Below are 18,362 nucleotides of genomic sequence, written 5' to 3' on the forward strand. Positions count from 1 at the left end.
ATTTGACTTTAATCTGAGAGTTTAATTTGAAAATAATACAATATTTGACTTTAATCTGAAAGGTTTAAACTTCGAAAGTTTATAGTATAACCTGTGGTATAACGAAACCAATAAGTTATGTTGTTATAAGTATGCAACTATTATTTCACAGAGTCCTAATGATTTATAATAAATTCTATGTGTTTCTAAAATTCTGTCGATGATAATGTTACTTGATAAGTGTCGTTATATAATTTAATAAAAAAAGGATATTTGTTTACAGAATGCTTTTGATATTGATTTTTTAGTTTAAAGCAGTGCATCTATTGATTTATCATGATATAGAGCACTACTTCTTAGTTAAAGTTGGTTAAAGAAGGGTTAAAGTGATCTATATAATGCGTTGTAACAAATTGGATTATTGAATTTTTGCTATTGAAAATATTGCATCTACATGAAAAGTTTTCTAGTTTTCATTTCTTGAAAAATCAGGTTATAAATGTAAAATCATATTATATAAATGTAAGTAGTTTATTAGTTATATATTATTACTACAGACCTAATTTTGTTAGTTCAGATAGTTAAATACTAATGGGTACTAATTAATGTTTAAGAAAAATATATTAAAGATACTCTTAAATTTTATTAATTTTAAAGTGAATATAATATTATTATGAAAAATAGGAGTGTGTATATATTGGGACATTTTTATATTATTTTTTCATCCCTTTATGGTTGGTGAAATGAAGATATTAAATATAAATAAAACAACTTGGGTACATATTTTAATAACATTTATTTAGATAAGCACAGAGATGATGTTTATTAAGAGCACTGAAATATCCTGGAAATATTTTTCTTTTCTGAATAAGATATATATTTACTTCTAATACCATTTGATTAAGAATTAGATATAGTGTACCTAATTATAGCAGTTTGCTATACCTTTTTATTTTTTTTATATAAAAAATTTTATTCAGTGCTCATAAAAATTAGACCTGTATCTAACGGCAATTACATATAGTCATTCATATTATGTTATGTTACAAATATATCATAATATTGGATGGACATATTATATTTTTAGGTTAAAACTAAAAAAAATCATGTTTTTCCATAGCGAAAAATTGGTAAACTTAAAAACTTTGGTAATTGTTACTATATATTTTTTTCTTATATCTAGTTTTAGGTACTTCATTAATACTGACAAATGTCTATCGCAGAAAGTAACACAATAATTGAAGGAAAACAGAATCAGTAAAATATTACCATTCTTAATTATTATTACTAGTTCTTAACGAACATTTTAAACCAAGACATCTAACATTTGATATTGAATTGAAGCTTTTACACTTCACTTATACCTAAGCAGAAGGTACATTTGACACTTTCAAGTTATAATATTAGAACCAAAAATAATATCAATTTAATAATAATTTGTTTGTCATTTAAATTTTGTTTTATTTGATATTTTAATGTTAATAAAATATTTTTTTGACATTTGTAAGGTAACTAATCTCCAAAAAATAATTGATACATAATTTCAGTTATATATACATTTTCTTACAGTCAGAATTTAGCTTTCTAAAAATAATTAAAATTGATATGTTTCATTAATTATAAAATATTTACATCGTACACAGGATGGGGCCATTATCACTTGCTTTACATTTCTTCACGTAAGCAATTCTAAAATTGAGTCATAAATTCATAAAAAGGAACCATCCTGTATATATACATTTATTTAGAATTTATCTTAACACTTTAATACTCATCTAAACACACACTTATATTTGAAGCTCCATTTATATACACATATATAGGTAGTCTATTCTGGAATGGGGGTATTATATTGCTATCTTATCAATTCAAAAAACATAAAATCATTGTCGAATATTACCAATTAATCATTTCTGTTGTGCCAATTAAATTTGGGACACCCTCTACAAACGAAAGTCTGGTTGGTTGATACTGCTAATGGGAGAGTTATGTCATCACCACCCAATACAGGAAATTAATTCAGACTGATATTAAATTGACATGTATTTTCCATCATGTAAATATAAATGCTCTATGTTTTGTGTGTCGATAAGATACGGACATACACCAATAATATCATATTCATAAGCGTGTAAATTACATCAATAAATATCAATACTGATTTTTGAGACAGTCAAACAATTATTGAGACATTTATTAAACTTTGAAATGACACAATGAAGAAAACATTGAAAGATATTGATAGATCTTATATATGGCGGCTACACACGTTTAAGGAAATATATTAATAAAGCAGAACAGTTTTATCACTAGATATTAGATGTAAATGCAGATTAAATAAATTCAATAAACTTCCTAATTTCATCCACTGTATTTTGTGACTAGTACACTAGTACAGGTGTCTGAATATTGGTACCACTTTGATTTATTTTTTAACGATTAGTTGTTGATTAACATTTCTGTTGGATAAACATGTTAACTGTTCAGCTTCAAAATACTAGCCTGTGTGTAGACACGTTAGTAACTGAGTACTGATAGTTCAAACACTGGTCAAAATTATCAGCAGTTAGGTGTTAACACGTAATTTTGGATTGATGACAAGTATCACTAGTAAACTCTCACAAGTTATTGGATGGTTTCCAAATTGGGAGAAGCGATGATGTCGCTGAGGTATCACCATTTGAAAAGATAGCTGTAATCTTAGGTTTAAGATTCTTTTTTAAACTTTGTTTCATTGAATTTTATCGTAAAGTATGATATGCAAAGTCAGATCTTTTAGTATATCATATCAGTAATAGTTGGGTTTTACTAACGTATTATACAAGGGACTTAGCAAAGCAAGAGCGCTCTCTGGAAAGAAAGTAAGATTTAATATGTCAACGCTAGGAGACTTCTACATAGCACACGTTTTAAACAATGAAAGTTTGAATCATCATTACTCAGATATGGAGAGAGTTTAAATTCAAAGAAATTTATATATTTTAATTGACAACAATAACAACACACTTATGTTTCATAATAAGGTGAAAGATTCTCTGCATTTTTATATGCTCAATTATAGCTTAACGTAAAATTTATATCTTTAATATCTTTAACCTTATGAAAATATATTCCAGATTATATTGCACAATCTGCCAATTTTTAGTACAGTTCATGCTTTATTATTAAAAAATGCTTTGTTGGGGCATTTTGTTTTTCCACTAGAGAAAAAACGGCTATGGGTAATTTCCATATCAACTGTTCCAATAAAATTTTGCATAGATTAATAGAGAACAGAGTACACTGATTGACGTTTACAGGAAATCATTTGGTTATTGTTAAATTTTTATTTTTATAGTTTCCAGTAAATAAACATTCTCTTCATCTTCATCTTCTCATTAAATATATTTTTATTAATCACATACAGCAAGTACATAGTATACCAATATATTACTGTCATAAATTCATCTTTATTTATTTTATTTATTTAACTTATAGAATGGGAGTATTTCGTTTGAAAGGAATGTTTTGTTGCATCATATCCACACAAATTATGACTTATATACTTAAGTATAGGAACGGAATTCAAACTTAGACCTAATTAAATAAAAATCTATCGAATAACTTAGAAAATACAAGCATTTTTGTTACTGTAATAGTGATTCTTGTTTACTTGAGCAATACGAAATATGGTTTACATCTCTTATTGCTTTATTTTTGTATTTACGGTTTCTCGACATACTTTTCAAAAAGAATGATTTTTCTGTATAAGTACTGCTTTTCTACTACTTTCTACTGCTGGATCTTTTCTGGGGTTTCCTTCTTTTAAATTTAATCTACTATGTTGCCATATAATGAAGATATATTTTTTAACTAAAAATTAAAAAAATTCTAATTTTTTTTTCAAAAAAATCCAAATTTTCAAAAAGACTCACCCTGTATAAAAATGTAGAAGATTTTTTTTACAAAAAGCTATCCTATCCACATGAACGTGAATATTATTTGATAACATTTTTAGGTGTCCTTTGGTATGCAAGTTTGCCAAAATTTTATTCTCTGTATAAATAAAAGTTCTTTCTATTGAACCTTACGTCAAGATCAAACTTCTCCTTTTTTTCCTATCAAAGTCTATAAATAAAATTTTCCTTTTTTTTTCTCTGAATATATGGAAAGACCGTGTCAAGGAAAACTGATCGTCAGACCCTAGCAGTATAAATGAGATTATAAGACCTAATATTTACCCTTGCAAAAATACACTGTAGATAGATGAAATAAAGTCTTCCACCGGCTTATAGTGGTTTTCTATGTCATAGTATTTCTCTGTTAATATTTGAAAAAATACGCTAAAAAAGATTCCACGTTAATTTTAGGGTGATGACTTTTCACCTAGTGATAGACTTTTTAGTATTTTAAGTTTTATTAGTTAATTTAATTCCCATTTTTTATAATAAATAAAAACAATTTAAAAACAGAACATTTAATTACATTTCGGTTTTTTTCTCTGTAGGAGTAGAGAGAAATAATAAAGGCAAAATTATGATTTTCTCACTCTTATCTTTTGTAACTTCTACAACTTCCTTGCGTAAATGTGAGAATAGGATGCAATCTATTATTCTAAAATAGAACTTTAGGGAATTTTCATCTTAAATATATAAGGAGCCGAGAGGGCTATATTATGCATTATTTAAGGCTTAATTTTTTGCGTGTCGTTCAAAATAATTTTGTTCAGTTTCATGAAATATTTATATAGTATTTTTTTAGTATTTTTTTATTGTTATTTCATTTTGCGAATTTTTTTCCTCTACTTTCGATTAAACTGCATTAATTGTCAGCATTTATTATTATATGTAACCCAGGGATAATTAATAATACACCCTGCGTTTAACAGCTGGAGACATAAGTTGCATCTTGCATCAAACGCTTTTTGATTTTTAACGTCCAACGTTTAAACGTTTTAAGTCCATTGTCGCCCTTCAGTGAGTAGTTATTAGTAGATATGTCGAGAAACTTCATGATAAATTAAACAAAAATCTATTTAATTATAATAAAAGATATTTGAGCATTTTACATTTATCCTTTTTTTGCAGTTGAATAGACAAAAAGTAACTTGATATTTACATATATTATAAACACGAATAAAAATTATCTACCTTCCAATTATTTGATAGATATATTTGATAGATATAGAGATCGTTTTGTATCAAAATTAAGAAGACAAAAATATATTAAAATTAAAAAGTAATTAAGAGTATTTAAATAACCCGTTGCTATACTTTGTAAGAATGGTAAGGTATAATTAATATACAAGAAAAAAATACACAAAAAATAAGAAATTATATAAAATAAATCGATAAATGTTGTACACCCATTTATAGGCTTGAGCATATCTTACACAATTTTTTTGTCATACTTATATTAAAAAATATATTTAAATTAGCAGGTACGATGTATTTACATGCCAACATAAATTTTACTAATATTTATGAAGTACGCATCCGTATTCAAAAAAATAATTGTAAAATGGATATACCTTTGAGGTTTTATTTAACCTACAACATGGATAGATTTCGAGTCTCCTGTCAAAGGGTTTTAAAAAACAATCTCAATTATATAGTATGTTTTTGATAAAATATATTATTAGAGAGTATCAACATTCTATAACCTTACAGCTCGTCAAATAAATACCGCGACCGCACATGCAATCGGCGATTTCCGAGCGCTCGTCATCGGACTTCGTCTTTTCGTCCACACATGCAGGCCAATGTGTCACACATGCCACATGATAGACCCTTCCGATCAGAGCTCGGCCATGCGATGCCCGCATGTGTGGACGGAAAGGCGAAGTCCGATGACGAGCGCTCGGTAGTTGACGAGTGCTCGGAAATCGCCGACTACCGCATGTGCGCTCGCAGCATAACGTTTTTCTCACAAAGCGCAGTAGCTAATGTAAGAAACATTTTCTTGGATTTTATGTTAAAGTCTATATTATAAAAAAAACCTTTGGAAATTTAAAAAATAAAAAGTATTCCAAAAAAAGATTTATTCAAGGAGGAGTTATCATCTTGGAATAGCAACATGCCAGCCTGTTCAGTATATTGATGAATTCCATTATATAACTGTAACAAGTAATTATGTATATTGTATTATTATATATTTGACGAGCTGTACATTGTTTTTTCATAATTATATATTCCAGATCAATTAATTAACACCATTTTCTTTATCAATTCTTAAAGCTATAATAAAAATAAAAGATTGCATAATAAATGCAAATGAAGTTTTTATATATATACCATAAACAGCAACATGTTTTTGAAATGTTTAAAACGTTGCGATGTAATGTTTTAAACAATTTCAACTACTAATTTTTGAATCTCCGATAGTTATGACTAGTTTCATGCCCTTTTGAAAATATTTAGAGCTAGGTACATACAGCTTTCTCACACAACCAGTAGATTGAATAAATAATAAATAACATTAACAAATAATAATAATAATAATATTTTAACGAACAGGTTAGGTGAAAAAACCCTGTATATTATCACACATTTTCACGTAATTCACTCTACTTTATCCAATAAGGCCGATTAGTATATATGACACTTTGCTATTGCATAATTATTCTCGACCTTACGTTAACTTAGCTTAAGGTTGAAACTAACACGAGTCAAATTATTAGGAGTCTGTATGATATAATCGTTTCATATCTCATTATTAATCGGCCTTATATTTTTATGAAGATTTTTCAAACCACTAAAAATAAGTCTTCGCAAATGTGATTCTATCGAGTATTGTAAATTAATATTGTAAATATAAAAATAATTTCAAGGAATTTTTACTGATCGAATCACAATTTGATCTAGACATGTCTTGAATTTCCTTCTTAAAGTTATCACTGTTATCAGGAAGAATGTAGATTTAGCAGTCGAAACTAAATATGAAAAATTGTCAGTGTTCAAATATTCAGTCGTAAGATAATAGTTATACTGTTATTGTTTTCTAAAAGACTCTATTACATATATATTTAATACATACATTAATCCAGAGTATTGTGGTCATCGGAGAAAACAACCGTCATTTCTTTTTTCTTTTTTTCCGGCTCGGTCTCTGTGGACATGAAAATATATTAAAAATCTCATGGAAACAAGGAGTAATCATCGTTTCTTATATACAGAGGGACTTAGTGTTACGAAACTCCTATTGAACAACTTTCAATTATTTAATGTCTTGTAAATATAATTTTGTTTTGCTAATTATATATTTAACGTTCGTACGCTTAAGGTAATGAAATAGCAAAACGTACCTAATGTAATTAGCAAGTATAAATACCTTACGTAATACCGCGGCAGAATCTAATGTATTTTGAGCAGCAAAACGGAATCTTACTTTTCAAAGGGCTCTTTCCTCAAAAGTTTTCAAAGGTTTTCTATAAATAAATTTGTTTGACAAAAAAAACTAAAATCGTCTTAATTAAATTTCGGTTAATTAATTGAAAATAAAAAAAGCGAGCAGTAAAAAATTATCAAGCTTATATCCTTCTCGGCGATGATAACTTATCGATTAAGTATTATTTTATAGCCCTTTGATTAAACACATTTTATAGCATTTTGAAAAATAATGGCCCTTCGAATATTAGCCTCGTAACTCCGGACTTTGTGTGATGAAAGATGACGCTGTCACAACAATACTGACCAGCGGAAGAAATATTGAAAAATGATTTGTATTTGTTGTAAAATTATTTTCAGTTCTAGCGCTCTAGGGTGGCCCAATTTGTCGACATTATTTATTAATGTCGAAATCAAACTAGGATTTTTAAAAATCAATGTGTCATAATCTATTACTTGTTAAATGACGTTGCAACTATGATGGTATCTTAAAAATAGTTAATCTACAAAATAAATAAGTTATTTTTTGTCATCTACATCACTGTATTGAATCCAAAACTTTAAAATGTCTAAGAAAACTACTCAACAATACTCTAGTTCGTAGCATATGTGCTTATGTCTATTAAATTCCGTTGACATTCTAAAAAAACGTAGAGGTATCTGCTAAAACCTAAAGTATTATTGAATAGTTGTATTTATACATTTTAAATAATTTTTTCTTTTTATTTCTAACGACGAGATGAGATATACCTATGTTGGTGGATAATCGTTTTTTATTAATGTATTTTTTTATTGTAATATAATTATTTTAGTGAATTATTGTCTGAACATATTGTTTTTGCCCTATCATTTTTAAAGACTGGAAGAATTTAAAATTAAGTACTTTTGTGAGCGTGTAATAATTGAGTTCCTAATAAAAAGAACATTGCAATCTATTATCTTCTTCGGATTAAACAGAATAAAGTGGTTGGAATATAGCATAGTTAAACACTAATCAAAGTTAGCACGCAATTCTAGCATATTTTAAGGTATTTATTTGAAGTATATAAATTCTTATTCTAAGAAATTAATTGAAAAGACTTAATAAGAATTAGAACCTGTTGTATAATTTTTAAATATATTATTATATTAGAATGATCATTTATGGACATTGAATTATTTTTAAAATTAAGGAAAGAAGCCATGATAAAACCTACTATTATAGCGAGTTAAGTTAGAGCCTCCCAGAAGCATTTTTATATTAAAAAAACAATTCTAAAATTTGCGATGTCATTTTTGCTTGTCCAAGGCAATTACAATTTTAAGAGCAAAAATTAACTTTGCTTTTATTTTTTTTATAATTTTTATTACATATTATCGAAAATTTTGAACACCGTTAAAGCTATGAAAAAATACAATGCTTTATTAATTTGTTTATATATGCAGAAAATTAAAACAAAAAAAATAAAACGGTGTAATTTCACAGCCACTTTGAATCTCTTGATAATATTTAAAATTTTTCTATGAAATATGACAAAAATAAAATTATATAAAAATATTTTTTGATTCTTGGACTCGCAAAAATGAAAAAAAAAATATCGCAAATTTTGAAATTGTTTTTGATAAATGTTTCTGGTAGGCTCAAATAGTCCAGGTCGTAGTGATTTTTTTTTGTATTTATTTTCTCAGTAGGTGAAATTCAGATGGTGACATTATATGACAATTTGTGAGTCTAAAATTAGGCTAAATTTTTCGGATGGGTTCACTAGATAAAAGAAAAAAAAATCCACTTATTTTTCCAGTCATAAATACTTGACATTATTTATTAAAGTGAATAATTTTATTAAAGGAAAAACATCCCAAGTGGAGCCAGCTGAAAATCTGTGGATGCAAAAATTTGACAGATTTTTGAAATCCTTAACCCTCATTTTCCCCTGCTTGAAATTTAACGTATCATTTGATACTATCATAAACTATATAATCAAAAGCAAGTCTGGCTAATTTACGAAATTGGCAAATGAGACTTGCGGCATTTTGAAAATTGCAAAATTTACAACATTTTTGCTCTTATTTTCCCGGATTTGGAAATTTGTCTCATGATAGATAATACTATAATTTCATAGAAAATACACGCCTGGCTGTCACTTACAATCATGAAAGCCCCGCCAGACTCACAAGTCAGGTAGTTAAATGAAGAGAGAAAGCGGCATTGTATAATTCAACATGCCGAATTTAGCACGAGTCTGGCAAGGCTTTGGGGATGTTCCATAGATTACATTAGCCAGACTATATTTGCAGCTGTAATTATAATATAAACCATCATTTGACACATATTTTCGACTGCGAAAATAAGGGCAATGGTTTCAATAATTTTTATCTAATTTTTCACTTGCTAGACTATTTTTTTTAACTGCACAACATCTTTCACTAATAGAACTATTTTTATCGTTGGACGAAAAAGTGCAGTACATTTTCTAACGCATTTTCCGCCTCAACCCATCGGAAAACAAGTACAGAAAATATTCACTGCCTCCTGGACTATAAGTTCTACCAGCCACTGCTGTATGGAAATGAAGATCGCTGTCATAGAATGAAGCTGTTTTTCTGACCCAACTGCCAAAAAGAAGTAATAAACCTCCTCGTATAATATCCTCCACTTTCGAATTGCAAAGCGTTTTCAAAACCGTCAGTTTATTGAAATATGTAGTCTAACTGAAGAATGTCTAAAGAGATACACAGAGCGAGATTCAAATTAAAAAAGCGTGTTTGTGAATGGGGTGGCAAAATGTTTTAAATTTGAAAGCTAAGCGCATCTGAAAATATACTCTCCACGTTTACCGTAGTGTTTTTTTTGAGACCTGAACAACTCGAAAACACTTTCTGGAATAATCAGTTTTAGCTTGTTTTTAATAAAATAAAAGCAAATATGGCCTTTTGTGCAGTTCAATTTATTATTTTCTAAATCCGGAGGAAAAACAATTATAGTCATTTGGAAAATGTTGTCTTTTGGGCTACAATCAAAATTTGAGATAGGATAATATTATTTTACTAATAACTAATCTCATAACATAGTATTTTTCTGGCAATTCCTCTATTAACTTTTGCACTAAAAATCACGTATAATTCTGCTGGAAAAGCACTCTAAACAGACGACTAGCCAAAGAAAAAATTACTTACCACTCACCCCTATAATTTATTAAATAAAAAATACTATAAATAAAAAAGGTTTCTCCGAAACTACGGTCAGTGACTATATGATTTATGGTAGCCGTCAACAATAAGCCATATTCGCAAAAAAAATTTTGTCGAAAAATACCTACCGAATATAGCCGTATTAGTTATGGCACTTATGTTTTATGAACCATTGCGCATTGCAGGACTAATTTTGTAGGAAGCAATGCCCTCAGACAAATATAAATAAAATAAAGTATTGCGTTTTTTTGCTTATTTCTGCAGCAATACCAAGTCTGGACTCTGCAAGACCAAGACCTATAAATGTAACTCAAAACATACCACAACTATTTAAAACTTACTCTTTAATTCTCAGAGTAGTGATATAGCATCAGATGGCTCGGCAGATTCTTGAGGGTCAGTTTGGACACCGGCACATGAACTTCTTGATGGAGTTGCAGCTCCAACGCGTTCCATAGGTATATTCTCACCTGGTGTTCCTGCAAATACCGGAGATAAAGAACTAACAAACCGTAAAACCGTCTCAGAGACTGGCTCTTGTCAAAGCCCTGTATGACTGAGTTATAACTCAAGAAAGGGGGTATAAAAGGTCTATAGGTCGTGGTGATTAACATTTCTCCTCCCATACAATCTACAGGTTCAACCACTCTCCACTAGAGGTGGGCAAAGATTGAACGAGTATTAAAAATGAATCGTGTGATTCGATTCACTGCTTAGAATACGGTTCGTTCAATTGAATCGTGGCCGGCACGGATCCATAAGATTTGAACGATGAGTCGTAAAAAGAATCGTGAGAATTGAATCTCGACGCAGGCACCAAAAAAGGCCACTAAAAAGAATCGTAATGCCCATCACTACTCTCCACCGATCATATAACGTATTTTTGTTGTTGAGATAATTTAAGAAAGAAAAAAGAAACCCAATTTAATTAGAGATAATTAAAAATTGGTTTAAAGCATAATTTCCCGGAGCTTTAAATTGTAAAGTTAAACCAATTTAAATCATGAAACTTGACTGTCGTTCGTTGAAAGAAATATTTGCCTAATAAAAGGTAGATAATGACGATTTAACTAATCGTTAGATATCCGTTACCGAGACATTTCCTTATTCTAACTTTAAATTATCTTCGCTGCTGCGGCGGAGAAAATTAGATTTTTTCCCGTTGCCTCAACATGGCAATTTGTCAAGTTTAATAGTTTAACAGGCAAGTGAATAGAAAAAGAAAAGGGAAACAAGTATTAATAGTAAATAAAGTTAGAACCCTATGGCCGAACTCCATTGTCATCCCTTTTTAAGTTTATTGACGCAAACACTGAAGAATCTAAATATTGGAAATAAATTAAAGTGGAGTTATATGTATTTTAGATTCTTTTTTGTATTTTTTTTAGATTAAGGGATTTTTAAAAATAGTAAAAAATGAAAGTGATATAAAAACTTGGAATATGCTAGATTAAATATTGAAAATTCTTACCCCTAGTTGAAATAGATGACGTAGCATAAGAAGTTGATGGTTGGGCGTTATATTTCTTATAGGCTGCACTATTCATTGTCAACTTCCTGACGTTTTTGTCCGGATGGAATACAATGATGTAGACTTTGGGCGAATACAAGCACACAAGGGCAACGGTGGCATTCATACTGGTGGCCACACATAGCGTAGTGATTTGTGTCTGTAAAAGAAATTGACAGCTTTATTTATATCTGGAAAAATGATCCTATAATATATCTAGATCCTATATATTTAGGTCTTTAAACATACGGTAGAAAAATATGATCAAAAATAGATTAGTAATTTTAAAAATTACCAAATTAAGTTTTCAGTTCAATACCGGGTGCGTCTCAAAATTGGCTCACCCCCTATAACTTTTTTATTTTTTCAGATAAAAAAATGAGATTTGGTATGTTAGTATATGACATAAATTAGGATTGATTGACGTATTCAACTGTTTTCGGTCACTTGTTGTCACTGTTTCACCGGAAATGATTACAACTTTTGATATTTAAATGGCACCCTCGGTATTTTTTTACTTGATTCGATAGAAAATGACACTCTGAATCGAATGACATATCATATGTCGACTTTTGACATATTCGCTCAAAAACAAATTGTATTTTAAACTTCAATCTAGAGTACCATGGCTGTTTTAAAAACACTAATTTTCAATCCAGGAGCCTTGGAAAAATTTGATCGTCTAATGTTTTTAGTGTCTTGTTTTGGCCGGTTAAAAGATGCCCAAATCGTATTTTTAATCACATCTCAATTTTTTCAAACGGAACGAGGGTGGCTTATCAGCATATTTGGAAAAGGTATTTTTTACAAATAATTTGATACCACACACTTGGTATTTCGAGTCAAATTGTCGTTATGAACTGCAGGTTACAATTTCAAATAAACCATACGCGAAAATGTCAAAAGTTGACATATGATATGACATTCTATTCAGAGTGTCATTTTCTATCGAATAAAGTAAAAAACCAAACCAAATACCGAAGGTGCCATTTAAAATTCAAAAGTTTTAGTCATTTCCGGTGAAACAGGAAGTGACCGAAAACAATTGAGTATGTCAATCTTAATTCATGTCATAATATAGTAGCCTACTAAATCTCGTTGTTTTATCTAAAAAAATAAAAAAGTTTTAGGGGTGAGCCACTTTTTAGACGCACCGGGTATTTATTTATAATTTCTAAGTACGTATCTGCGTAAATATATAAGTGAGTCAAAATTACATAGATGTATTTTAATTAATGTCTATACTTTCGTAACAGCTTATTCATTGGCAGCTAGTCATTTTCGCTTTTATACACAGAAAATATACTGAAAAACTAGAGGAGATACTCAAAACTCTTGCTAGAAAATAATATTTCACGTTAGGTTTTTTTTCTTATTGAAGCAAAGCGATACAACAAATAAATCATAAAAAATAAACAAAAATATCCACAGAAATCGTCACACTTATTTAGATGAAGCATTATTCTGCTCGTGAAAGTCTAAATTAAATATTTTCTTTGCCATTTTTGAAAAATAACTGCAAAATGATGGCGTATTCGTTCGATAGCTCTTATAAAGACAAACCATCATCCGCTGTGAAACCTAAAACTGTTTACTGATAAAGCTGCCACGAACAAAAAATAGAACCGAGTATAACACATATATTCCATTAAATTGGAAGATTTGATCTAGTTAAGATTATGTTTTACCACAACAGCATAATAGGACACAATAAATTTACAGTTTTAGCTTTTGATGCTAAAATTATTGCTGTAAATTGTTACTATTTTTCAAAATCAAATAGGTATCCCCAAAAAATAAATAAAGGCATTCAAGAAAAGATGCATCTTGATGATAACATGGTTTTTAAATTCTTTGTGTTATTTAATTTTCACATGTTTTAAATGTTTAAATATTGTAAACACCGGAAATATATATATATATATATATATATATATATATATATATATATATATATATATATATATATATATATATATATATATATATATATATATATATATATATATATATATATATATATATATATATATATATATAATAAAATATTTTATTAACTTGGTGTTATTTCAAAATTATTGTCCCCCTTAGAATATCTCGCTAAAGTTAAATAAAAAATTGGACCCACAATACTTTTCCCTGTATAATAATGCCCTCTTACACAACAATTTTCAGATGGATAAAGTGGCCTTTTTGAAAAGTTGTGTGGATTTTCTATGGGACCCTCTTATATTCCGCCCGAATCACGATAAATAAAATCACGCGTCAACTGTAAAAATATCTTATCTACATAGGGCATCAACGTTTTTCACAATCCGTTTAAATTCTTTACTGTTTTCGGCAACATTTGAAAGATAGAGGGACCGAACTTTACAGGATTAGCTCTATTCTTTTACTAAACTGATACAGATGTATGCTTAAATAAAGTAATATAGATTTTTTTATTCCACCCTATAGTTAATAATAAAAATAATTTATGATTTCTTTTGATGATATTTTTTTTATTACGGGTTACTTTTAATACCACAGCTTATTTAGTACTAGATGGTCAACTTCCTTTGTTTTTGAGTACGACTTGATAAATATCCATAGGGTATCCGAATAACACGACAAAAAAAAGAAACATATTTTTGTTAGTATACAGGGTGTAAAAGAAATAGTGTACGAAACTTCAGGGAAAAGTTTATATCAAAATTTGCTCTAATCCATAATATCCATCTGCTATGGCATTAAAATGTGTGTAAAAATACTAAATTTTACAAGAAACGATTTACCAATGCTCTTAAGAATATACCAAATAACAATATTATTTATTAACTCCCTTCTCAAGGGCTGTAATTTCCTTGGGAAACATTTTAGGGCATGGTACAAAGAATACAAGGCATGATCGATAGCGGCTCCAATTTCGTTCAGTTCGCGCATACCACCTGTGACGTCACTAGGAAAATAATGAATAAATAAAAAATAAAGAAAGTTGACAGGAGATCTGTATTTTTTGGGGTTATGGTTAAGAATTGTTTATTTTTAAGACTTTTTAGTTCGTTTAATTTAATAATTACTAAAACCATCAGTTCTAAAAAATACATTTAAAATAATAATTATCTATTAACATGGATTTGGACGATAATAGGTAAGAATACTAAATTTATTTCTATATTCGGTATAAAATTGTTTATTAGGTTTTTAGTTTGCGATGTTTATGGTAAATAATTTTTTTATGTTCATTGCCTCTGAATTCACATGAGGACAGAGATGAGGATATCTATGGAAAAGTAACCACAAGAGGAATTGTTACATCATTTAAAAAATGTTGGAAAGTTTATTGTTTCCCATCGAACAGTAGAAAATGCCAATGCAGATGAATGTATTGTAATTGTGATAGAAGTAATTCCAAGGGTGAAGTTTATTATAATTAGTGGAAGTAATTCCAAGGGTGAAGTTTATTATAATTAGTGACCTGTGTTTCTTTTTATATGTAGATGTTTCAGGTTTTGAGAATAAATCGGTTGAACGAAACCCAAAATTTAGAGGAAGATGCCCATCAAGGATTATATAGCTCAAATTTCCTTTAATGGTAGGCAATTATTCAATGCAAATTAACTTTTTAAGTGACTGAAATATTAAATAGTTTACAATATGGTATATCACTAAAAATATATTTTACTTTTAGGTACAATTAGGGCCCGATACATTTCAAAAAGTAGAATATTATTTTATAGTAAATGAGGTATTGTACCAACAATTAATTTATATTAATACCGGAGATTAAAAAATCACAGAATAAATAGTTCTTTTTTTATACTACAAAAATAAACTATAGAATACAACAGTATTTAAAAAAATAAATAAAAAGTTACGTCCCGGCCGAGATCTCTCGCTTCCTAGCCCGACTCCTTACGCACTGCTCCACAGTAACTTGCTTAGCGATAATTCAGTGACGGTATATAAACAAAAAAACAGGTTTATAACAATATCTTGACGATTTGAACTGGCGCTCGGAGCGTGCTGACCAATAGCGCCTGTTATCACCTGTGACGTAGCGAACAACCTGCGCAATATCATACCTTGTATTTTTTGTACCATGATTTTAGGGTATATTTATATTCATAGGAACTTTTTGTTTGTAGAATGTAGAATGAGTAAGAGGGGGGGGGGTACCCTCCTCCGAGGGTACACACCCTTTCACGGTTGGAGTTTGGCCCTCCGTGGTGCCACTCTTCACAGTCGAGGAGCTTGCCTCCGGCTGAGGAACCCGTGAGGTGGAGGCTGGAGGATCAGTCTCCATTTTCTCCACTTCTTTAACTTGGTCTCTCCTTAGACCTAAAACCGGTGTTTCCCGTATCTATAATAGAGGATATGTTCCTCTTTCTCTATTGCCTCCTTGGATTTGAGGTCAATTCCTATTGTGACCTGACCATGACCCGCCTCCCTCGAGTTGATGACTCGCCAGTCTTTACATTGAAGTTCTGACCTTGGATAAGGCTCAGTAGGTAGGTGGCGTCTTTCTCCTTGCTCCTCGGCAGAAAGACCGTTTAGAATTTAGAATTTAGAATGAGTGGGAGGGGGGTTAATCACTTCGACCTTACAGATCCATTGTGTCCCCCTTTCTTGAATCATAACTCATCATACAGTCCCAGGGCTTTGACAAAAGCCAGTATCTGGGACGGTTTTATAGAGGGTAGTTCTCCATCTCCAATATCAGTCGTACCAAAATTCATGGCACGAATGGTTGTCGTCTCGGCGCACTCAGTGATGAGGTGTATTGGTGTTTACCCATCTTCCCCACAGAATCTGCATTCGCCGTTTCTTCTTAGTTTCAATCTACTGAGATGTTCATTGAGGAGACAGTGTCCTGTTAAAAACCCCGTGACAATCCGAAGATTGTTCTTACTTAAACCCAGGAAGATCTGTGATTTTTTTTTGATCATAAGCCCTCAGAAACTTCTTCAGTATCTTAGACCATTGCAAGATTTCCATTCCAGGTTGCGGATGGAATCTTCCAAGTTCTTGAGTTCCGCCTTGAGTTGGTTACCACTTGGAAAGCAGAACGGTTCTGGTCCAGTTAGTGGAGTGTTCGCTCCTTTCCTAGCTAGATTATTTGCTTTTTCATTGCCTTCTATCCCTTGGTGAGCAGAAAGACCGTTATGGCCGCCCCTTTAGGGATGTTTTCTCCCTTCACTAAAACCAGTTCCGGCCCTTGCCAATTTTTAAGCTTAGGTGCGATTTCCACCAACCAATTCGCCGATTCTTGAAATACACAATCTATGAGGATCATGCCCATCCGAAAGTGTATCCCCGCAAAACGTAGCTGACCCACATTTTGTAGATCGTTGTGTTGCGATCCGATCGAGCCACTACTTCGTCCATATAGCCTCTAGAGCAGCCGTTTGCTGGTCTGTGGTCAGAGCAACTTCTGGGAAATCCTTTGGCAGCACCGCCATTTTCACTTGTCCAGCCATAGCGGCAAAGCTGGTGATACGTCCCTGCTTGCCTCCCGGTGTTGGGCGGCTTTCCATCCTGGCTTTTTTCTCTCCCTGCCGGAGAACAGGTGAGAGGTTCTCTTTTTGTTTACATTTTTACCACTATAATCACCCACTGAAGTTTGGTACACTATTTTAACATCCTGTATATACAGATATTAGATTCGTATTAAATATAATTGACAAATAAAGGCAAAATAAAAAAAAAATAATTTGATGTATACAATTGAGAATTGAGTATGAATGATGTTATTAAGAAAAATTCACATTAGTGCAGCAAATTTATTGAAATAAGTGATCAATAACTGGCACAGTATTCTGTGGTAAGTACGCTAATTGCCTTCAGGTATTAAACAGCAAATGTCTCTATTTGTTATAATAAGCGCAAATCCACAAAGTCTGGACATATCGAACTAATGACCTTTCTGTTGTTTTTTTTATTTTTTCTTTGAAACATCCCGGTCCTTTTTGAAACCTATATTTTTTTGTCGCATATATGTTCAATATCTGTATAAAATTGGATTAATAATGAAAACATTATATCTTGTAGTTGACTTTCGTAACAACATTATTATTTTTTTATATAAAAAAGGTACAGTCAAATCTTCCAACTTTCAGTTATTGCAAATCTATGTGTTTTATTAAATATAAGTTTTTATATAAGAAAATAGAAAAACACGGTTTGTGTATGAAGTAAAGTATAATTATTTGATGTATTTATTTGGAAAATTTGGTTTTAAAAATAACAACATCAGAATGAATAAAGTAACTGCCCTGAAAATACAAAATTTAGATGGAAAAAGCGGGCAGTTTTTTTTTCTCTCTTCTTTCTAATAAATTAAAGCATTCAGAAATTTA

The 18,362-nt window shown here is 30.3% G+C and overlaps 1 protein-coding gene across 2 annotated transcripts in view; it reads right to left on the bottom strand.

The window, feature by feature from the left end:
* Positions 1-759: 759 nt before the first annotated feature.
* Positions 760-18,362, bottom strand: part of LOC115876690 (metabotropic glutamate receptor) — a 130,059-nt gene continuing 112,456 nt past the window's right edge. The window contains exons 11-14 of one of the 2 annotated variants that reach the window (XR_004049188.1): positions 11,986-12,184; positions 10,856-10,993; positions 6,994-7,065; positions 760-6,889 (exon numbers count right to left, since the gene is read on the bottom strand). Coding sequence is in view for 1 of the 2 variants with exons in the window: in XM_030892573.1 (XP_030748433.1) it covers positions 10,866-10,993; positions 11,986-12,184 (327 nt within the window). In the remaining variant the exon portion in view is untranslated. Of the gene's footprint in view, positions 7,066-10,855; positions 10,994-11,985; positions 12,185-18,362 lie in introns of both variants that reach the window. The other variant, XM_030892573.1, reaches the window with a different exon arrangement.

Source organism: Sitophilus oryzae, unplaced genomic scaffold (genome assembly GCF_002938485.1).
Source record: "Sitophilus oryzae breed Bouriz unplaced genomic scaffold, Soryzae_2.0 scaffold_1440_pilon_pilon, whole genome shotgun sequence".
In the NCBI taxonomy this organism is placed as follows: domain Eukaryota; kingdom Metazoa; phylum Arthropoda; class Insecta; order Coleoptera; family Curculionidae; genus Sitophilus; species Sitophilus oryzae.